This window comes from Drosophila rhopaloa, unplaced genomic scaffold, assembly GCF_018152115.1.
Source record: "Drosophila rhopaloa isolate 14029-0021.01 unplaced genomic scaffold, ASM1815211v1 contig_2, whole genome shotgun sequence".
In the NCBI taxonomy this organism is placed as follows: domain Eukaryota; kingdom Metazoa; phylum Arthropoda; class Insecta; order Diptera; family Drosophilidae; genus Drosophila; species Drosophila rhopaloa.
Genome location: NW_025335083.1, coordinates 24,075,226 through 24,099,602, shown reverse-complemented (window position 1 = coordinate 24,099,602; position 24,377 = coordinate 24,075,226). Strand labels below are relative to the sequence as shown.

Genomic DNA, 24,377 nt, shown 5'->3' with positions numbered 1-24,377 from the left:
TTATAAATTCAAATATTTTAATAATACATCTAATGACCTCAAATCCGATAAAGTTCTACAAGCGTATTTTCTGTGGATATAAATATGCAACAATGAGATTTTGAGCAGCTTTTTGGAGCGTGACAGGTGACTTAATAAATCAAATAAATTCAAAAATATTTGTTAGTATCCAATCAATATCGAACATAATTGAATTAGCCTGAAAGCTGCGTAGAAATCGTTGAACCTGATGGAATTTTTTACAAATTAGGAGGCCATCTTTCTCCTTTTCTCTGTGGCGTATAAAAATCACATTTATGCCATTTACCAAGAATTTATCTTTGCTGTCAGGCCGCAAACATTCGCTCACACGTGGAGAAAGTGGAATGGCCACAGGTCAGGACAAAGGAAAAAAGACAGAGACGTGGGGCATTTATCATGCAAGAACCCCCAGATAATTTATAACCACCAACAAATGGACAGGGGCCAGTCAGGCCACACACAAAACCCACACACAGACACACACTCTCCGTAATAATCATTTGCTCATCTTTCAACCGACTTTCTCCCCACTTTCCCCACTTTCTCCCATCTCCGCTTGCAGTTCTCCGCGATGAGTTTCGCCTAGAGCCGCAGAACACACGGATCGCCCAGGGCGATACCGCCCTCCTCGAGTGCGCCGCACCTCGGGGAATCCCCGAGCCCACAGTCACCTGGAAGAAGGGCGGACAGAAATTGGATTTGGAGGGCTCGAAGCGAGTACGCATCGTTGACGGCGGCAATTTGGCCATCCAGGATGCCCGGCAGACTGACGAGGGTCAATACCAGTGCATAGCCAAGAATCCCGTCGGGGTGCGCGAGTCCTCGCTGGCCACTCTCAAAGTGCACGGTAAGCTCTTAACCCATTCCAGGGCAGTGTGCTGTATTTGCCCCTTTTTAAAAAGTTAAAAATAAATATAGTTTTAATAGGAGCATTCAAAAATTGTTTCTCCCTTTAAATATTAAGATTGTATGTTAATGTATTTAAGAGTTGATCTATTTCTTAAATTTAAAATTGCCAATCATTTAGGCATGACATTCTGATGAAATATAAGTGTTTTTTAACTACTCAAACTAAAAGATAGGTTAACAAAAATTTTAAAAAAATGTTATGTATAAATTTTAGAATTTTCCCAATAAAGATAAAACAAAAATAATATATTTTCGTTAGCTGAAATTCAGTTTTCAATATTTAAATTAGTTACCAATTTATTATTCCCCTTTTTAAGAAACCCCATGCCCTTTCTAGGGTTAATGGTTAGAAAAAGGCCCTTAGCCGCCACCCAATCCAAGCCCCTCCAATCAATGTGTCATGTCCAATTTGCCGGAATGTGACTAGGGTTGGGTCTGAGTTAGGAGGTCTTATTGGTTTGAGGTTTTTTGATTAAATTGCCGCTTATCATTTCCCATGTTGGCTATTTCCATTGCAGTCAAGCCGTACATCATCCGTGGGCCACACGATCAAACGGTTTTGGAGGGAGCCTCGGTGACCTTTCCCTGTCGAGTGGGTGGTGACCCCATGCCGGACGTGCTGTGGCTGCGAACTGCCTCTGGTGGTAATATGCCATTGGGTAAGTTAAGACAATACCTTCCCCTTAAAATAATACAAAAATAAGAAACAGCAATTATAATTTATATAATTAAATGTTATATATTTTCCTTTAAAGATCGCGTGAGTGTCCTGGAAGATCGAAGCCTAAGACTAGAAAGGGTCACCATTGCCGATGAGGGTGAATACAGTTGTGAGGCGGACAATATTGTGGGTGCTATTACGGCCATGGGCACTCTAACTGTTTACGGTAAGTCTGGTTGGGAAAACCCAATAACCTGATTATAGAAAACCGCTAGTTGGGCACTTTTAGCTAATTAGTCTACCCATACTCCTACTCCCCGCACTCACACTGTAGCCCCCCCGAAATTCATCCAACGTCCTGCGAGCAAATCCGTGGAACTGGGCGCCGATACATCGTTCGAATGTCGAGCTACTGGCAACCCGAAGCCAACCATCTTTTGGACCATCAAGAACAACAGCACCCTGATATTTCCTGGAGCCCCGCCCTTGGATCGATTTCATAGTTTAAACACCGAAGAAGGTCACTCGATACTTACATTAACCAGATTCCAAAGAACGGACAAGGATCTGGTGATACTGTGCAATGCCATGAACGAAGTGGCCAGCATTACGTCGAGGGTGCAACTGAGTTTGGACTCGCAAGAGGACCGTCCACCACCCATAATAATCTCGGGTCCTGTGAACCAAACACTGCCCATTAAATCACTGGCAACACTCCAGTGCAAGGCAATAGGTCTGCCAAGTCCAACGATATCGTGGTATCGCGATGGCATACCAGTGCAACCCAGTTCCAAGTTGAACATAACAACATCCGGGGATTTGATAATATCAGACCTGGATCGTCAACAGGATCAGGGTTTGTACACATGTGTGGCCAGTTCACGGGCTGGAAAGTCCACTTGGAGTGGCTTCCTCAGGATAGAGCTGCCCACCAATCCGAATATAAAATTCTACAGAGCCCCGGAGCAGAATAAATGCCCCACGGCACCGGGACAACCGAAAGTTCTGAATGCCACTGTTTCGGCCTTGACAATTGTTTGGCCCACAAGTGACAAAGCGGGAGCCTCATCGTTTCTGGGTTATAGTGTGGAAATGTACTGTACGAATCAGAGCAAAACTTGGATACCCATTGCATCGCGATTAAGTGAACCAATCTTTACCGTCGAGAGTTTAACCCAGGGAGCAGCCTATATGTTCATAGTTCGTGCGGAAAACTCCCTGGGTTTTTCACCACCCTCTCCCATTTCGGAACCCATAACGGCGGGAAAACTTGTGGGCGCTCGGGATGGTAGTGAAAACTCTGGAACCTCACAGCTACTTCTCAGCGATGTGGAAACCCTACTCCAGGCCAACGATGTCGTGGAATTACTGGAGGTGAATGCCAGTGACTCCACAACCGCCCGACTTTCTTGGGACATAGACAGCGGCCAGTACATCGAGGGTTTCTACCTGTATGCCCGCGAACTTCACTCCACCGAATACAAAATGGTGACCCTACTGAACAAGGGTCAAGGACTCAGCTCCTGTACGGTGCCTGGATTGGCAAAAGCCTCTACATACGAGTTTTTTCTTGTGCCATTTTACAAGAGCATCGTAGGCAAGCCCTCGAATTCGCGACGCGTGAGAACCTTGGAAGATGGTAAGGGTCTAGTTCTACCATCCTCTTCTAATCATTTAGTTATATTTCTTTAAATATATTACTTTTTGGTTTATTGTAGATTATTTTCTTAGCTTATAGGTAATAATTTGGCTTTAATTTCGTTCACAGTTCCAGAGGCGCCACCTTATGGCATGGAGGCCATCCAATTCAATCGCACCTCGGTCTTTTTGAAATGGTTACCACCGCAACCCAACCGGACTCGAAATGGTAAATACATTTTAATTTGTCGATTGAAAACTTTTTACAATACATTGATGAAAAGTTTATTAGTTAGTAAGAATACTGTTGGTTATAATACAATATACACTACAATCTATTTTTGTGACTATGAAAGGGTACAGAGTTTAAATTCATTGAGTGTTTTAAAAAACATGTTTTCATGATTAAATATTTTAAAATATAAATTTTTATTTACAAAGAATATCTTTCTGAAAGTGATAAGTACTTTGTTAAAGCCCTTCCTATTTTGATAGTCACTGAAAAAATCATTTAGATAGTCTGTGATAGACCCACTGCTGATTCCCCAGAGATTGCCGATTCCCTCATAATTTAACCCTCTGTCAGTGCCTTTGTGCAAATACCTCAACTAGAGCAGCTCGATGCGGATGAATTCCCAGCTCTTTTGTTTACATTTAATTTCATTTTCTCTCTGTCCAACCGCCCGAAAATCTCCACCGAACAGGCATCCTCACCAGCTACAATGTGGTCGTCAAAGGCCTGGACGTGCACAATACGACGCGGATATTCAAAAATATGACCATAGATGCGGCCACGCCCACTCTGCTCCTGGCCAACCTCACCACAGGAGTCACCTACTATATCGCAGTGGCGGCTGCCACGAGGGTGGGAGTCGGACCCTTCAGCAAGCCCGCCGTCCTCCGCATCGATGCACGCACCCAGTCCCTGGACACCGGCTACACGAGGTGAGTGGAATGCACTGGGAGAAAAAATATGCACATCCGACTCTTGGAAAATTTATTTAAATTTTAAAAACCTATTTTTACATATTTTGTAAATACGATTTATATACATATTTACTTATAAAATTTAAGCCATCTATAAAACTTTCTTTGATTATTGGTCTCTTGATCTTGAAAAAAAGTTAAATTAAATATTTTCCCTTTTAACGTAAGTCCTAATGCTCCCAAGTGTTTCATTTCAAATTTTTGTTTCATAAATTGTAAAAATAGTTAAACTTGAATTAATATTCAAAAATGTCTGTTTTGTTTATTATGTGGTATTATTTTGAAAATTAATAGAATATTATTTAAAGCCCAACATTTTGCAAAGTGTAACTCCCTTTTGTGTGGGCGTTGGTGTCGGGCATTGTGGAGCTGCTCATTTGACTGCCAAGTGTCGCATCGAGGTCCACATCAATCCATTAACGGCCAACGACAATGGCCAACGACTTTTGCGACCATTAAACTAAGCCTCCACCCGGGCACGTAGCTAGCTCCATCCTCCGATGGCCGTTCTCATCCGGGCTCTTTATTGTGTTGTCTATTGCAGATATCCCATCAGTCGTGATATTGCCGATGACTTTTTAACACAGACCTGGTTTATCGTCCTGCTGGGCTCCATCATTGCCATAATTGTGTTTCTATTGGGCGCATTGGTTCTATTCAAGCGCTATCAATTTATCAAGCAGACCTCGCTGGGCAGTTTACATGGTGAGTGAACTTTAATTTAAATTTATTCTTATTCTCCTCTTTGTGCAGTTCTTTTTCGGGGGAAGCCCGGTAATTGCTTGTTCTTTTTTGTGTAAGGATTTATGGGTAAATTGAGGTTCAGCAATGGGGGATAATGCTAATAACATTTAAGGTTTAAGAAGCTTAAATACTGGGTAGAATAAGCAGAGATTGAAAGTCAGGAAATGAATGTGTAAATTTAAAATGGTATTAAATTCATATAACTTAAAAGGGTAAATAGCACAATCTCCCGAATTTATTTTCCTGCATTTTACCACTCTGCCACTCCATGTGGAAGTACTCCCCACTTTTATAGAACAATCTCCATTCCAGTCCGGGACATGCAAGCATTTTGCTCCAGCTCCTCCTCTCCGTAATCTATGATTTATGACTTGAGCATTTATGGCCGGTCTCAATTAGGTTGCCATTTTGTAAGCCACAATAACTGCAGACATCGAGACACGCACTCATAACATTGTAAAGACTCGAGGAACCAAAAACCGAGGGTAATAATCTTTGGCAGTAAGCCACAGCGCCAAGGTTAAACCGACTATAAAAAGATAAACAAGCCACGATAACTAGAGCAGAAGTGGGGGTCTCTTTGGGGTAGGAAAAACACAGTGGAGTGGGGGCTATGTATAGTATATAAAAACGACAAATGCTCACGTGAAAATCACATCAATTGTCTGGCTGGAGAACTCTATACTGATATACTGATATAATGAAAAGACTTGAGGATAAACAAACAATTAAGGGACTAATAGACTTAAGGGAAACAATTCAGTCACACTTATAGAGTGGACAGTATTTACGGACAGTTTTAACGGACAGTTTTAAAGGACAAACTCTCGAAAAAGACTAACGGACAAAGTACAACACATACGGATAGCAGAATCGTGTTATAGACAGACTAAACATACCCATCAACTTTAACAACTAGAGGGCATTTACAATCCGGTTGGAAAAGGGCGTGCAAAAGCTTTTGCCAATTGAATATAAAAAGTAATTTCCGTCTTTTATTATTTGCACGTTACTCCGGTGGCTGAGCGAGAAAACCCCGGGCAGTTGGAGTTCTCCGTTTTAGTTTTAACGAGCCGTAATCATTGCCAGCCCACACATTGAAGCCATTTCGATATATTCAGTCTCCCGTATACATTTTTTATTTCAGGCAATCACGCAATCGGAACCGTGCGAAAGTTTCCAACATTGCCGCTAAATGGAGGCGGAGCCGTCGGTGCCGTTGGCTCAAATTCGACAGCCGCCAACGGTCCCAATGGCCTGTGGATCGATCCCACCGGCGGGGTTTGGCGACAGGGAGCGGGTTCGGGAAATGGGAACCCAGGTGGAGCAGGGCCGAATGGCACATGTACGACAAAGGAGCAACTTCCGGGATACGCACAGGCCACCGCCCAACAGGGACCACAGCCCACCCTGCTGCCCGATTACGAGAGGTGAGTCTCCCCGGGTTGTTTATCTGCTCAGGAAGTTGCCTTAATATCCTGTCCACGCCTCGCTGACTGTTTAATTACAATAAAAAATTGGCAAGCAGTGGAGTTGCATTGGTGCAGGGAAAGGGGGTATGGATTGGAGGTGTACGTAGATAGACAACTACACTTAGGGAAAGCACTTACAAATGTTTGAAATATAAGGAAATGTTGGTTTGAAATCATCCATATATACAACCATATATTTTGAATCAGTACGATTCATAAAAATCCCAGTATTCACTTTCTTTTTTTGCAGTCGATTTTATAATTTATTTTGTAAATTGATGAGATTATATTAACATCTAAATTTTTTCTTTTAAACAGTCAGATTTATGAGTGGCATTAGTTTTGGTACGATTTTATGCGACATGCTAAAAACACATCTCAGATTTTTTGATTTTACAAACAACAAAAATGGCATTTAAGATATTTCACAATCAGATCAGATTTTATAAATCAAAAACTTATAAACTTAGAAATCAGATTATGTAAAATAGGCCCTATATTATATATTAAGAAAACTAGCAGAAAAAAAATGACATCCAATTTATAATCTTAAACTTGAATTCATAAATTTAGTACATGCATTTTTAGTACATTCTTTTAATGTACATTTTCTCCCGGTGTAACAACAAAAGGAGTTCTTTGCTGTAAGTAAAAGATCCATTCCACTATTTACGAGCCCGGGTCGTAAAAAATATTTTGTGGAGCTGCAACCGCTGCCTCCATAAAGATTCCCCAGCCAAAAAACCGAGTCACCCTCGAATGGAAAACCCTCTTCCCCATCGAAAGAAAAGCACCGCAGCAACAACAAACGCCATTAAATTGTTACACTCGAACGGGTTTTACTTTGGGCCATGGTAACTTACCACGACCTCGAACTGTTTACTTTGGCAGGAGGTTTTTCACTGCAGCCGTTATTTAATTTCCATATACGCAATTCATTCATATTTCCTCGGGCTGTTTATCTTTTGGCTGCTGTTTTATTTTTGTTTGGGGGTTTCCTTTAAAGGCTAATGAATTTTCCTGCGCGAGAAATGCATTTCAGTCGGACGCATTTGTTAATCTTTCTTAATGTGTGTTAAATGAAAGGAAATTATTGTTACAGTTCAATAAATATAGTTTTTATTTAGGTTTGTATAGCTATAAAATAATTTGTTAAATATCTTTCGTATTTTAACACTCATTTTACCTTTTCACAACTTTTAAGAACACTTTGAAAAGCTGGCTTATGTACCTAAGCTCTTTGTCATCGTAAAATCAATAATGACCTGTTTAATACGGAAATATGGCCCCAAATTTGTCAACCTCTAACAATGTCCAAGTGGATTAATCTGACAGTGGATTCTCCGAAACTCTGAAACTTTTCAATCCCAATATCAAATTGTGACTTTCAGCTAAATAAATCTTTCTCAGTTTGTCAAATGATTCTTGGAACTGCTGAAGAAAGTTTTCTCAAGCTAAAAAAAACTCTCTTTTAATCGCTTTAATTCCATTGAGCCTAATCCCAGGACCATGTACTTTCCATTCCTTCTCCACTTTTCTTTTCACTTCTTACTTTGGAATTTATATGGAAAAACAAATTTTCTTTTGTGCTTTTCTTACTTTTCCTTAAAGCTTAATGTACCGTTGCGGCAAACAATAATAAAACAAAAGCAGTAATGCAAAAAATAAAACAAAAATCCAAACAAGAGGCAATAAAAAAGTGGCAACTGCTGGCGACATATTGCTGTCCTTTTCTTTTTACACCTGTCTCACTCTTTTAAGCCGGAAAAACTTTTGCGTATTTATTTGCGGCATTTTACGCATTTATTTGTTTAGACTTCCCTTCTGCGTTCCTCGAATACAATATACGCCCACCTTTAACCCCCACCCACTCGCTTTCCACTTCACTTACAATTTGGAACATTTCCTACCACCCTCGCATAGCTTTCCACCACTCCCCCCCTGAAAATACCGTTGCCACTTCCGTTACGCGATTTTCATTATTTCCGTTTCAATTTTTCCGTTGTATTCCTTCGAACCGAACTTTTCCTTTTGCTGCTCACTTTTAACAACATTGTAAAGTCGTAAAAAGTATAATGTAAGCGCTGGAATAACCAAAACAGGATCTTCTTTTATTTCCCTTGTTTACATAAACACCCCCACTCCATTTTCTCCTGTTGAAACACGTGCGAGCTGCGTCATTACCTAAAATTTCCAATTAAAATATTTAATTTCTTTCGCGGCTTGTTGTCTGATTCGAGGAGTTCTTAACAACCAACCCCAAAGGAAAAACGCAATTTTCACCGCTAAATTAACAATTAAAAATTGATAGTCCTCGGGGAAGGAACGCAAACTCTTCAGATCTGCATATTTTCATATTCCCCGAGTGTCCTTAAGGCCACAGCTTAATAGCTGGAAAAATTCAAATTACTTGACATATTCTCAGGCGTCTTTCGGAATGTGTTTTATAATTGGGTCAACGGTATTGGTTTAAGTTTGATAAGGCTTTCAAATTTTTGGAAAGCTAAGAGCAATTGTAATTAACAAAAAGATTAAAATCGATTGAGAAGTCAGAAGATTTTTTTCTAACATTAAAATTATATTATATGATTATTATTAGATTACTTTTAATAAAAATCAAAAAACTCTGTTTCTCTTGAGAAAAAAAAGTTGGCTTTAAAAATAAAATCTCTACATCCTCGTTAGTTTCTTAACTATCCAAACCACCATGAAATTGCCAAAACTATTCGCATTTTCTGCACCCACCACCTCCATTTCAGTACATTTTTACGAGAACTCATTGGGAAAAAGCAAAGCGATAGATAAGCATTATCTCATTAGCTAATTAGTGTGCAAAAATTTGAGCAATAAAAAAGTTTTGCTCGCTTTCAGACGGGAACGTTAATTTTTTGTGTTGCCAGCAACTCGCATGGATAAAAGTTTGATTTGAATGGGAGTCCGGTATTTTCCAGCTCCCCCCGTTTGCTTCCTTTTCGTCCTTTCTGTACTCCTCCATTTCCGGCTTTGCCCCATTTGAATTCCTGTACCTCCTGCAGTACTCACTCTAATTACAAAGTTGAAATGCTAATGGGGAGAATTTTTGTATTGTATTTGCCATATTTAACCAAATTGCAATTGCTACGGTTGAGGAATTGGTGGGGCATTCACAGGGAAATTGCAACAACATTTTTAATGAGTAGGTGTGAGTGGGGAACAATTTCCGGAGCTGCATTCACTGCCTAACAAAAGCAATTTCCTCCCATCAACAACAACATCATCGAATGATTTATGAAATCGTTGATGTGAGCCCCAGACAAGCATAAATTTGCAGAAAATTATTTACACTTAAACCAAATTTTGAATTTATCTTTAAGAGTTTAAAAATAAATATAAATAGGTGAATAATATTTTTAAAATCCTTCACTTAATTTAGTTTTATTGCTTTAGAATTTATAAAAATAAATAATGTGTCACAAGATAAAATGGCAAGTGGTTATTGGTAAATGCACAGTCATAAACACACTTTGATTTTAACTCATATCATTCAAATTGAATAGCTTAATTTGATATCTTAAAATAAGTCAACAATTATTGTAATAATAATATAATAATTAAAATCCAAAAATAATTGTACAGGGGTGGTAAAAGAAAATAGAGAAGCATTAGGCTTACAATGTAAATCTTAATGATAATCTTAATGACTTAACAATTAAAATAATTAAGTCTACTTTTAAAAATGTATGTTAAACTTTATCCGAAGTGCATTGAATACTCTATTAATACGCTCACTCTCATTTCCGATCGCAATCAATTTTTAACTGTTGTTTTTCCTCCTCCTCCACTCCAATTCCAGACTGTCGCCGCTGAATATGCCGGATTACGCGGAGGTCGCCTGCTCCACATTCAAGAGTCCCACCCACGGAGCACCCGCGATGGGAGTGGGTGGTGGTGTGGGTGGTGGCCAGTCGGCATCGCTGTATGACAGCTGCGGGGCCTATGCCACCACCAATGTGGTGGCCAATGTCAAGCTCTACCAGAATCGATATGCGACAAAGCCCGGCCAAAACGGCAGCAGCAATAACAACAATCACCAGAGCAATGACTACCAATCGACGGGGATGTATTCGGCACCGCCAAGTGCCCATTATGGATGCCTGGAACAGAAGCAGCAGCAACAGCAACCCAATCTGATGACAACTTCAACGGCCAGTACGGCCATTCTGACGGCCTCTCCTGCAAAAGCGAAAAAGATCAACATAACCGAGAACAAGATGGATCAATTGGAGGGCAAGTCGGAGCGGACGAATCCGTTCAACCAGCAGCAGCAGCTGCTCCTGGCCAGCAATGCCCTGAAACAGGGACTGGGTGCGTATGCCAACACCACTCTGGCGGCCCAAATGGCCAGTGGCGGTGGAGCGGGAACCCTGAGGCGCCAACGTCAGCCCAAGACGCTCTACAAAAGCGAGAATAATATACTGGGAAAATCCGGTCTGAGGCAGGGAAACATGAATGCGAATGCTAATGGTTGCAGCAACGGGACCATGGACTTTCTAACCGGAGGACCGCCCTCGGAAAATGGGGACTTCTCTGGACTGGGTCTGTGCAACTCCACCAATCAACTGCTTAATGATTGGGCCTCCAGTGCCTCGATCGCCGCTCCCGGGGACTATCATTTTGGCAGCAAGCAGCCCAGCAAACAGCATCTGTATGTGAAGGCCAAGGATGGGACTTGGTCGGCGGTCAGCTCGGATGCCTACCAATCCTTCAAGCACCAACAGCAACATCATCCATTCCTGGCCGGATCAGGTGACAACAATAAGTCCTTAGCTAGTGTAAACAGCTTAGCTGGCGATAGCAAATTCCTGAGTAGTTTTGGCACTAGCGCCAATGTCTAGGCCATGGCTTAGAAATCAACTTTGAAGCTTGGGTCAATAGAAAGTTGCTCAATAAGTTAGAGGATGGTATTATGGAGATAAGTTGTAGGCATATATCAGTTGGCAGGAGGAAGTTGGGTTGTGGAATGTTGTGAGGGTTAATGGGAGGGGTTTCTTATTCATTCCTTTAAATATAATATATATTCCCCTTATCAATTGATAAAAAAATCTATAGAACAAGCTCTGTAATTGAGTGGTAATGACAATTTCAAAAATATTCAGTACTCTAGATTCCTATAGATCAACGTTTATTAATTCTAGAACTCCTTCTCTTCTCACCTTTAAAAACCTACCCATAGCTCTCGTAGACTTCCACCAAGTTTATCTGTAAGTTGACCCTGTGAAAACCAGAAGATAATCCCCCAAACCAAAAACAACAACGAAATGTATGTAAAGAAATACAGAAAACCCCGGAAAGATTGGCTTGTAAATATAATTGCCCTTACTTTACCCTATATATAAAGACCTTAACCCCTAAAGCATTTAGAATATTGCATTTGGAAGAAGCAAAATATAATATTTATTGACACCAGAAACCAGAAACCGACTCAAAATAGCACAGAAGTAGTTAAAGTAAGTACAGCAAGTAAAATCTTCAAGAGTTTGTAGCAAAACACCAAGAACTTTTGCAGAAAGTGTTCCCACAGAAAAGAAAAACCAATGTTAAAGCCAAACGAGAATACCCAACCCTAACGAGAATATATTACTTAGAGTTACAAAAAACAAAGCACGATGTAATTAGTTGTGTGTTGGAAAAATAATGAAAACTCACCTCCCGCAAAAAAAGCTAAACAAATGCTAATAATAAGGCTGTTAAATGTAAAATATCATAAATGATTCAAGAATGAATGACTAAATCTACATTTAAACCATGTAATTAAAGCATTAAAATGTAATTTACTGACACTAGATTTAGTTTGAATAGCTAAAAAAAAGAAAACTGAAAAGAGAGAGAAAGCGAAAGTGGAGGGATTACAGCAAATAAGAGGATTTAGCTGAAAAAGAGAAAATAAATTAAACTAATCAATTAATTGATAAATTATGCAATGAGAAAACCTAAAAATAAAGAGAAAAAATATGAAAAGCAAACTATACCAGACCAAATGCAGTGCGTTTCGTAATATTAAGGTATATTTTTTAATTATTACGAAGCGCACTGTATATATGCTATACATTTTTTAAGCAGGCTATAAAAGAGGGTTTGTAATATTTTTCTAGTTTATTGTTTTAATTATATTGATTTTAATAATTTTTTTATAAGTTGCTTATACCACATTTTGTTACATATTTTATCCACTTTAAATATAGAGCTGTTTATTCACATAGTCTTAGCTAGATAAAAGCTTCTAGTTTAAACGAACCTCAAAATCCCAAACTCAAGCTTTTCCTAACATCCAAATTATAGTTATGAATTGTACCTTTTTAAGCCACACTGCTGAATTTTTGTGGGAAAATCCCGCTCTAATGTGTGCGCCAATTTTCCATTTCAGCAAGGACCATTTGGCGTCGACACAGTTGTGCCTACATGGTTTTGGACAATTCGATGGATTTTGTGATTTGAATTCATTTGCTGTGCGTGGGTGGAAAATGCAGGTAAACCCAACTATTCTGCGGCCTGCCCACAAAACTTTCGACTGATTCCCGGGGAGCGGCAGAAATTCCATCGCGAGCAGCTAATTAATTATGCACTTTGTCCGGTTGTCCCGAAACACAATTTGTCCTACAAAATCATTAATGTAGGGATCCCTAATGAGACATTGTCTTTTTCCACTGGAACCACTGCAATTCCCATTCGTTAACTATAAAACGTTCGCATTTGCAAATTCATGATAAACAAAATTATTTCAGTTTCCTGACCATTTTTGTTTATCATTGATTTTTTGTTGCTCGTTTTTGAATTACAAGCATTGTTGCAAATTGTTATTGACAGTTTATTTATGTCTGTTTTTGCCATCCATATTCAAGCTCTTTGAAATTACATCCAGAGGATGCATGAAAATAATATAATACACAAATGTTTGCATGGAGAGAAGTCAAATGAAATGAAAATCAATTTGATTAAATGAAGCGTAATAACATTGAACGTTTTTTTTTTGAATTTTATTTTTGGTTTTTGGTTTGATAAGATGGCTGGATTTATTTTGTAATAAATGCATTTTAAATAGTAATAAGAAGGATGCTATTAGATAAAGCTGTCGATTGGCATTAAAAATAACTACAATTTTAATAGCGGTGGTGAACACTGTTGTTTTTTTAGGACATTGGTTTGATTAAAAGTAAAAAATTGCAAAGAGGCTTTATTATATGTCAGGATTTCTATTATGTTTTTGCATTTCTGTTTAAGTATTTGGTTTTTTATTTATGTAATGTGTTATATCTTTTAATTTATTGTGGTGTAGGATATGAAATTCAACCCAATTCACACATTTAAAACCTCCCATTGGCTTCCTATTTTCATAACAAATTCGGGGCTTTAACTGCACTGCCAGCTTATTATCCTTGGTTGAACTTTAAGCTTTTGCCGCTCGAGCAACACCAGCTGCAGTGAATGCCCAGGCTAATGTATCAGTGACCAGACCACCCACACCATTAGCTTCGACACCCCCGAATGGATGCCCCCGATTCCCCAACTGACTAGCCAAGCCGAAACTACAAATAGCCTTAGTGTCCGAAACACTCGCTACCGATTGCCACTGGCCGGGCCGATAAATAAGCCCAAATTTATCATGAACATGGAGCACACAGGGAGGGAGTCCAGTCCCTGGACTGTCCCATATATCGTGGGACTATAATAGCAATGGCTGCCTCATAATTTTTGGCACCAAATTGCCCGATAGGCGTTGAAGCGTTCAATTGAATGTCGTCTAGCCGAAGACCTTTCCTTCGACCATGTCCATCCACGCCCACTTCCAACGGCACTCCCACCAACTATTGTATAATCAAAACTAATGGTCTATAAAGAATCAATTCTCAATTTGTTTAGCCAGCTGCTGCCCGAATCGAGCCGAGGACCAAACAGGACAATCACACAGGATAATGCTGCAAAACGCTCTTTCCCATTTTGCCAACTAAAAAGTTTTCCTTTCCCCCGGAAGCATTTTCCCCCCCTCCCCAAGCTCTTTGTGCGTGTAACACATGTGACAAATAAAATTTAAATGCATTCTGTAAATAATTTTATATTGGAATTTGTTATTGTTTGGGCGGGAGCAATACGAGGGCTTACAGTAAGTATAATAACTTTGGGAAGGATGTGAATACGGAATTTAAATAAAGGGGAAATATTATTTGAAGGTTATTTAAACCATACTTTAAAGCTGCTCTATAAACATTTGAACTGTAAAGTGTTACGTCTCTAAAACAATATATATTTAACAAGCAAGAACTGTAGTCCGAACAGCGTCAATGGGAACTAATGATTTATTAATTTTCAAACAATAATTTCAAATACTATCCATTAGCCTACCCAACTTTAGCAGGCTTTAAGTCTAATTTCCGCATTGAAAAATTATGAAACCCACTGGGAATGCATATAAATAGCCACCTTATTAGGGATATTTGCACAAAATTAGTTTTCCCCAGTTTGATGCATCGTAAAAACATTGCAGCTGTGATGTGGGGATCGGAATTTTTGATTTGATTGTATTTAGGCAGTGGAGTGTGTGAGCTGTTTGGGGGAGTGGCAGGACGATTGGGGCGGTGAAGCACTGATTCAGCAAATTTGCCATAAAGTTTAATCAGCAGCTTTTGGCAGCAACGCAAAAAAGCTCGTAAAAGACCAGAGATATACTCACATGCGGGGGACCAAGTTTTATGCGCATTTGAGTGACCATAAAAATGCTCCACGGACTTCAGTAAAGTGTCCTTCTAGTGCTGCGAAAAAGCAGGATAACACACAGCATAAATAAGGAAAAACTCAGTGGCTTGGACCAGACATTTTTTCGATGTCTATCGATAAGAAAATTACGCTGGGGCAATTTGGTAAGATTAGCCAAGAAAGTTTCGTGGCACAAAAAATTATACATCCCGAAAAGGAAGAAAATGTAAGACATTTCTACAGAGCATAATTTATCTATGTATCATCATAAGGTTATCTTTCCTATTTTTGGATAGGAGAACCAATTTAGCAAAATAAAATCCACTATCAAATTTAAATGTTTCGTTCATTGGTGTCTAAAAATCAAAGCTCTAAAACGAACACCAGACAAGTCACGTTTAAATGGTTAGCATGGTTTTTGTTACCTATTTTCTCCTTTCTATAAAATAAGTGACCTTTGCCATTGTTTTTTGGACCCACCTCCTTTTTAGCACACAGCATGCAAAGCAAAGATATTTAGGAAATTGCCTTTCGGTGCCTGTGCAAAACCAATTTCATTTAGACTCGCCAGCGAAAAACAACAGCAAAAATTTAAGTGCTGCAGACAGAGAATCGGAATAGGAAAAATTGCCAGGAATGTTGAAAAGAGGAAAAATAGAGCCAAATCTAGGGGGGAATTTTCGTATATTGTAAGGCAGAGCAAACATTTTAATTTGTCCATTATGTTATTTTTGATTTTTCGGCTTTTTCTCTGGCATTTCTGCCCGTACACAGACACAGCTTAATTGAAAATGGTCTGTTCGGCTTGGATTGGGGGACCCTCAAGGGTTGATTACACATTTCTCTTTCACTTTCTCCCCAGAAGTTGAGTCCTGGCACATACACACACTAATTAAATGCCCCCAACAGAAACTTTTGGCTACTAAATGAAATGCTGGCCGTGGTTTCGTCTTTAAATGGCTAAACTTACATGTCGAGTTAGTCAAAAAGTTTAATTTGCCCTTACTTGTACGTCTTGTTCTTGTGTAGTTCTTCCCAGGCTTTTGCCTTGGTGAGTAATTAGTAAAATGCATTAAAATAAATGAGCTTGAGGAGTGGACCGGACAAATGGAAGTCACTCGGAGTAAAGTTACCTGTTTTGAGTGACTGCTCTGGGACTTGGAAGTTGCAAATATTAAATTAAATTCTAATGCATTTTGTTAGAGCAAACTTGTGAGGGTTTTTAATTATTAAAGGGAAGATGTGTTGTTAAAGTTTAAACTCAGCAACCTAATGCGGTCAGAATGAAAAAGCCAAGAAAGCTTCTTTCATTTAGTGAATTGGTAGTCGTATTAATATATACATATACATAAACATATTTTTGATCAGCATCACTACGCCAGTTCCCATTTTCTACACAAACTAGTATATTTTGTAATTTTTGTTCGGCTTTGCAGAAAAGTGTCCAGAAACTGCACTTCAAAGCCCATAACTTTTCTTGCAGACATCCGATTTCAAAAAGTCTTACTTCTAAATGATTATGGTTTAATTCTCTTAAAAACTGTATACTCAGTTTGGTTTGTAATTTTGGGTCGCTATTTCGTCATTTTATAATGCTAACCCCTTTCCAAATTTTCGTAAAAAGGGCTTTCCAGAAAAGTGTCAAAAAACTGCACTTCTCAGCCCATAACTTTTGTTACAGACATCCTATTTTAAAGTGGCATACTTCTAAATGATTGTGGTTAAATTCTCTAAAAAACTGTATACTCAGTTTGGTTTGTAATTTTGGGTCGATATTTCGTCATTTTTTAATGCTAACCCCTTTCCAAATTTTCGAAAAATGGCTTTGCAGAAAAGTGTCCAGAAACTGCACTTCAAAGCCCATAACTTTTCTTGCAGACATCCGATTTTAAAGTGGCATACTTCTAAATGATAGTGGTTAAATTCTCTAAAAAACTGTATACTCAGTTTGGTTTGTAATTTTGGGTCAATATTTCGTCATTTTTTAATGCTAACCCCTTTCCAAATTTCGAAAAATGGCTTTTCAGAAAAGTGTCAAGAAACTGCACTTCTCAGCCCATAACTTTTGTTACAGACATCCGATTTTAAAGTGGCATACTTCTAAATGATTGTGATCAAATTCTCTAAAATTCTGCGTTTAAATCTTTCTTTAAAATTTTTGGTCGATTCTTCGTCGTTTAACTTCGCCTAGAATAAAGGATGAAAAATATATCCTCCTCGAGGCCAAAAGTACATGACAACCTGGACATTTTTAGGGGGGATGTTTGAGGAAGAATAAAGTGGAGACAAAGCGCGAGACATTTCAACAGGCCATAAAATACATTTTGGACGCCTTTTGTGAGTCCTTTGCCGCGGGCCTTTGGCGTTGTAATTTCTTGAATGTGTCAGTTGTCGCCGTCGACGTTGTCATCCTCCTTCGCTTTTGCTTCCCACTCCGCGTCTATTCTAATTGCAAAATATGGCGACAATTTCAAAGAAGTTAAGGACATTGACGCCCCTTAGACTCGCTGCCAGAGGATAATACAATTTCGAATGACTTTTTCGGAGCAGCGTAGTAATAAATATCCAGAGAGGCGGTGAATAGCGAGGGGTCGGGGTCAACACCCCACTTGAACTGAACAGATCCCGACTCGTTATGTAATGGATACTTAGTGGCCGTAAAGTAGAAGAGCTCCCAGCACAAAAATGCAAACAAAACTATTAAACGAGCATAAAAAAAAGAAGGAAAGATATAGTAGATGTCATTCGACTATAAGATACCTAGTAGTCACATTCCATTGACTATTTGAAATCTTGAAACTTAGTTTTAAAGTTATTTACGGAATATATTTGTAAATATTTTTTAAACATTTTTATTTATTTTCCGTAACTTTATATATTTTAATGAATTTGGGAGAGAGTAGATCGGTGATCCACATATTTATAATAGTATTTACTCTAAGGAAAGTGTTTACTTTTCTGTCACCAAAAATTCATTTAAGATACCCATGTATTCTTCGTATTTAAATATACAAAAGGAAGCGAGGAAAAGCGAAGAAAAACAAACTTTACCTAAAAATGTAACCCAAGCCAAATGTGAGAAACCCTGCTTGGATTACCCTTCTCCCCTTTGTTTTCCCCCAGTGTATGGCCCCACTTTATGAAACGTTTTATTATACTAATTTGTAGGATGGCAATGGTCGAAATGGTAGCCAGTTTCGGTTACATCGAATGGCCAACTAAAAATGGCAATTTGCCATTGCATGAAATGAGCGTGGCTCACACAGACTGCACTGCCAACTAAGGGGTGGTTGGGGGATGGGTATGGTGATGGGGATCCTTCGCTCACAGGACACTTCAGTCAAGTCTCTATTAGCAGACAATGCTCTTGAGGGTCGCACTGGATGGAAGGGGCAGCTGGAACCAAACTGGTTTCGGTTTGATTCTCAAACGTAGCCAACAAAACTGTCTCCTAATACATATGGAAAAGGTAGTTACGTGCATTAGTTACAGGGTAGCAAAGGGGTTAGTCGAATTGGTGAAGGCTAAATTAATTGTACTTATGATTAAAAGACCAACTCCAAATTGTGGCATCTACTTCTGGAAGTTTTAACAATTAAAAAAATTAAAATATATATAAAGATTATACAAACAATACGATAATATGTTTTTTAAATAAAAGTTATTAAAATCTTTTAACAATTGCTTAAAACAAATCGTTAAAATTATGTTTCCTGACAATTAATACCTAAATTATAGTACGTTAAATTCTATTCACATTTAATGGTTTAAAAACAAAATATTAAAGAAGCCATTTAAGATATATTTTCTTTTAATTAACATTTTTTTATAGATTTTTTTTGGTCATTGCAAAGATAGAAAATATGACAAATTTTCTTTCTAATTTTATACTTTTATACAATTTAAGGGATATCAGAAGAACCTTTTCTTTTTCCGAGCTCAATCGTTTTAAATGCGCTCACGAAAATTGTTTAAGTGTGTACGGGTGAGTGTGCCACAGTTAAGGGATTTTCGCCTGGGTTTTATTAAAATGCCATTGTACGGGTTGGTTTGCCGTCCAAGGCCCAAAGAGCGCCAAGTGGACAATGCGCTACGCATTGGGACTACACTTTCAGGACCCCCTTTGCAGGACCCCCTTTTCAGGACCCCCAAACACACACTCACACCGAGAGAAACGCTCGTTAGCATTGCATTTCAAATACCGGGAAGGTGGTGCAAGGGGCGAAAGTTGGGGATTGCCAAGTTTTAACGACTTTGTTTCCGTTACGTCTAATTTAATGAAATTCGTTTTGCTTTTTGGTCGCACTCCTTTTCCCTCGCTCCTTTTTGCCAAGTTTTGTGCATAACATTTTCAAAAAAGGAATTCTAATGACTTGGGCGTAGTTGCAAAAATCTTCGTTGTTGTTTTTGTTTTCGGTCTGGGTCCAGTCTGGTTTTTGGTTTTCTGTGTGTAGTTCGTTTTTCACTTTGGTCTATAATATTTTGTTTGGTTTCTGATTTAATGATGGCGGTGGGTATGCCCCACTTGTTGGTGGTGTCCTCATTGTTTTTTCAGCTGGCCAGGGAAACGAAGACATTGCTTATAATGATATGGTACTTGGTGCAGTGTGTGTACTCAAGGGGTATCAACTGGATGAAATGTTAATGTATGGGGCGTAACCCCGATTACTTTCGCCGATAAGCTAACGATTATGGCGCACTTAGCAATTAGCTTACTTTCGTTTAGTGGGTTGAGAATAATGGGTAGCATTTTAGTTTTTTTTCTTTCTAAAAACAACTCTTCATTTTTAATGTTTCTTTAAAGTTATAGGACTTTTGTTAAGCTTTTTATGGTGTTTTAACAAGTAGATTTTAAGCTGTTGTTAAATTAAAATATAGCTAAAGTGTTAGCCTTTTATATATATTTTTTTGGATTTTCTGTGCTCTGTTAACTAAACTTTTATGTATTTCTTTCACCCCCCCAATAACTTGTCGGAAAACCCGTGTATAAAAATTCAATTCCCGCCAAATCGTTTTCCCGGCCCCACCATAAAGCGAAACCAATCCGTTGCATCTTCAATTACGTGCAACCCATAACTAACCAGCGAATTTCAATTTAGTTGCATGTTGCACTTCTGACACGCCCCCTCGCAAAATAAAAAAAAAAGGGCAACTGCATAAAAAGTGTATAAGAAGTGGAATAAATTTATTCGGTGGGTCGCAAGTTGCAACGCCTCAAAAGTTATAACTATTTGTGGAAGATATATATGCGGGGTGAAGTAAACAAACTGATTTGCATTTATGGAAATGGCATTTTAGCACACATTTCGCCCCCTGCAACCCGCAGACAGCACGTAATGGCGTAAAAATGCAAAAGGCAAAGGGAAATGTCTGCAGGAAAGCGGGAAATCCCTTTCGACCGAACTCAAATAGAAATGTCCAGTGAACGAGTGTGTGTGTGTGTGTGAATGTGGCATAAGTAAATATTTATGTTTTATGTTAATGAGAATATGTCTGACTTTTTGCTATTTGAATATTGGCAAACGGTTGCGAACGGTTGTGTCCTGGCGCAGGACTTTCCTATTTGTTTGCCTTTGCACTGAGTGTGTGTTTGGATGTCCTGGCCCCCAAGAATGACAAATGCGTCGGGTTCTGGTTAAAGCTGCGGTTGCAGCTTGCATATTTTTCATTTAACCAACAAGCAAACAAATGCAGCCTCCTGTGGTTCTATGTGGGCGTTGCCGTGCCCAACTGGGCGTGGCATATCGGAGGTTGCCCTCGTTACTTTATGGGCATGGCATGACTTTCGCTGGTAGCCGCCGCCTAGTGGCTTGTTTGCCAATAATTGACAATTTAATTTGGCCAAAGTGTTTGGGTGGTGGCGATAAATAAGGGGGAAATGCAGGGGGAATGTGGGGAAAATAATATGCTAATTAGGTTGCGGAATTTCGAATACGCTTACTGCACAAATATTTGCTTTGTATTGTGAGGGTTTGGTTTTATGACTTTAAGGGAAAATTGCTTAAACTTTAGTAATAGAAGCTCCTAAGGTTTTCAATGTTTATTGCTTACAAAAATAAACAATTTTATTTATATTTCATTTACTCATGATGTTGATAGTGGCTATTAATAATTTATTAATAATTATGGAAGTTAATCAAGTCAAATCTACAAGTACTAACTGGCTTATCTTATTTATAACATAATAAAATATTAATGCTTATGAAATTTAATAAATTAAACAAACTTTGAATACTTGAAAATGCACACAAAAACAAACAATTTGCTCAATTATGCTTAAAGTGTTTACTTTAGTTTAAATTAAAACCTTTCATTAACCTTGTTTACTTGGAAAACTCGACAGCGTGCAGTTTATAAATAAATAAGTGAATATGAAAAGAACGCCAAAAAAAGTTTTGGGATCGATTAAATTCAGGCTTTAATATTGTTTGATTTATACAGAAATATTTTTTAATGACAGTGAAATGCGTTCATAAAATGTAGCCTATCTTTTCGGGCTATTTAATCAATCAGGCATTTATGTCTTGTTTTGTCTTTTTTGTTTTGTTGCCATAAAGAATACCAATTATTTTTTGCAGGGCATTTATTGTTCGATATTTTTATGTTCATATTTATAAACTCATTTTTTCCTCGCATATTTAATTAGTTTGTTGTTTATGGCCTCCATGAAAGTTGTTTGTTTTGTCTTTTTGTTCACCGGTTTGATTTTTTTGTAATATACGCATGGTTATATTGTTATTTGTGGTCGTTTGTTGTTGTTTATTTATTTAACCCTTTTTTCGTTGTTAATTTATTAATGCTGCACTGATATGCCGCTTAAGCTGACGTTTAATTAATTTTATTAATTTTTTCATCAGGCTAGAGTATCAAAATAAAAACTGCATTATTTTTGTGGCTTTTCGTGTTAATAAAAATTGTATTTGGAGTAAAAGAAAAATTGCGATTAAGTAGACTAATTCAATCAGAGCGAATAAATAATAATAAATTGATTAAAAATCTCATGAATAATTTTTAAGTTTAATGCATTAAGTTACCTTTGTCTTTAAGGTGGCTCTCAGAAAATTCTTACTATGACATATATGCATTTTATATTTTTGCGCATGTTAAAGGAACATTTTCCAATCCCATAACCTGCAGATTTTCCGCAATGGTCTATTATATTGCCGAAGGGGGGTTTTCCAATGCAACGCCATCTATTTGGAGTTAGTTCAATAAACTTTTATGCTGAAACCTTGCCATTCATTCCGAGTCTGAGGAAAAGACAACAAGGAAAAGCGGGCATAAATATGCTCGGGCATGTTTCCCGACTCCATAAGGGGAAGGGGGGTTTGTCGGGGGTGGACTTTGGGGGGTGGCTGGGTGGACTTGTGTGTGGACACACATTGAAACCGAGATTGTCAACAGGGGCCAAAGCGAAAGTGATACTGGGATTTTCCACAACGGCAACACGATGTGGCAGAAGGCCCAAAGTAGACAGCGGGAATCGCTCCCGTCACTCCTGCTGATGATGATGATGACACGATGCGGCGGCTGAGGAGCGGGTCTTATGTTTGACTTCGATGCTGAAATATGCATTATAGTTATGGTAATGGCCTGGCTGCTGGAAAACTACCCACACTCCCCGCCGCCACGTGGAAGCGGAAGCTGATGTCAAAATGATGACAGTCATATTTACGCTCGTTTCGGGTTTGCTTCGAATACCCTCACTAACAGCGGAATTCTCGGGATTTACTTAAGGGATTTGCGGAAGTCTTGAGAGTTACTGTTTACTTGCACTTTTTGAACTATATTTAAATATTATAGATTTTAAGACGTGTCTGGAAAAGGAATATAGAAAAGTAAACTACTATATATATTCCTAGCCACTAATTTTTATGGAACCGAATAGCAAATAAAAAAGGAAAAAAATCGATTTTGAAAAACTATATCTATTTTAAATATAAAACTTTGTCAAGCCTTTAAGTGTTTTGGATATATGGATAAATGCTTTAAATATTACTCATTAAGTTCATAGTTCATAGTTCAAAAGTTCCAAAAATATTTAAAATATTTAAATATACAAAAAAAGTTTTTCAATTTAAATATCTTAAAATTTTTAGTTGTTATAGGGAAATCCAAATTCGTTGACTTACTTTCTTTTTACCGTTTTGTCTTTTGCAGCTCACCGGCATTGTTTTTTTCATACGGCGTTGTTTGCTTGCTTGCCGCGTCTTCTTTGGTTTTATGGCTTTTCTTTTCATTTTCCACGCCGCTTTGCGCAAATTTACAGAGCCCGAGAGGAAGAGAGAGGCAAGACTGGGAGAGCGAGATAGGACGAGGGTGCAGATGACAGGCCGTGCAAGGTTAAAGTGACAAGTGCGATGATGTGGCGCCCAGCATAATGCCAAGGTAAGACGGCGGGGGGAGGAAAAGTTGGGGGTGGCAGGGTCCTTGTTATGGGCAACATATTTGCGTCGCGACAAAAACAAAATTACGTGCAACCATCAGCTAGCGAAAAAATAAAAGAGAGGGAAAACGAGCGGTAGTCGTATAAAAACTTTTGCAGACTGTGAAACGCGAATTGTTCTTGTTATACTTGGTACTAAAATGTGTTTGGGGGTATGTTGTATTTGGTAGTTTTAAGAGTGACTAAATACTATAAATAAATATATATTAATCAAAATATTTGTATAAAAAATGCATATTTATAATTTGTCCCAAGTCAAAAAAAAGAGTGCTATTTTACGATTTAAGTATAAGACGACATTTCAAGATGTTTAAGTGTCAATTTGAAAGGGTAATAAATTCCCTGACATTTTTGACAATCTCTTGAAATAAGAATTTAAATATGGTTGTTATAAAAATCTAAACTAGAAACTGAATAATTCAAAACATTATTTCAATCCAAATGATATTCAAATCCCTGGAAATGGAACCAGAGTTTCCTTACCTCAAACATATGAAATACCCCAACTAATAGGTATTTTGTGGTCGCAATACCTTTTAACCTGTTGATGTTGTTAGTGTTCTTCGTGTTGCTACTGTTGTAGTTGCACTTATATTTTCCTCGGTTGTTTTTGTTGTTCGGTGTTAGTTCGCTGTTTGACTGCGGCTTTTGCCTTTTGTTTTTATGCCACAGTAAAAACACTGAAATGCGATACCATTGTTGCAACAATTGTTGCTGCCCCGTGCTGTTGTTGCTGCTGCTGCTGCTGTTGTTGTAGTTACAGGCACATTAT

At 38.3% G+C, this 24,377-nt stretch overlaps 1 protein-coding gene across 1 annotated transcript in view; it reads left to right on the top strand.

Moving 5' to 3' along the window:
• Positions 1-12,480, top strand: part of LOC108038105 (roundabout homolog 2) — a 46,968-nt gene extending 34,488 nt beyond the window's left edge. Inside the window, exons 4-12 of the mRNA XM_044459989.1 lie at positions 584-868; positions 1,449-1,589; positions 1,686-1,817; positions 1,926-3,230; positions 3,360-3,458; positions 3,934-4,174; positions 4,761-4,921; positions 6,108-6,390; positions 10,265-12,480. Of these exons, the coding sequence (XP_044315924.1) occupies positions 584-868; positions 1,449-1,589; positions 1,686-1,817; positions 1,926-3,230; positions 3,360-3,458; positions 3,934-4,174; positions 4,761-4,921; positions 6,108-6,390; positions 10,265-11,306 (3,689 nt within the window). The 3' untranslated portion in view covers positions 11,307-12,480. The remainder of the gene's footprint in view (positions 1-583; positions 869-1,448; positions 1,590-1,685; positions 1,818-1,925; positions 3,231-3,359; positions 3,459-3,933; positions 4,175-4,760; positions 4,922-6,107; positions 6,391-10,264) is intronic.
• Positions 12,481-24,377: the final 11,897 nt, after the last annotated feature.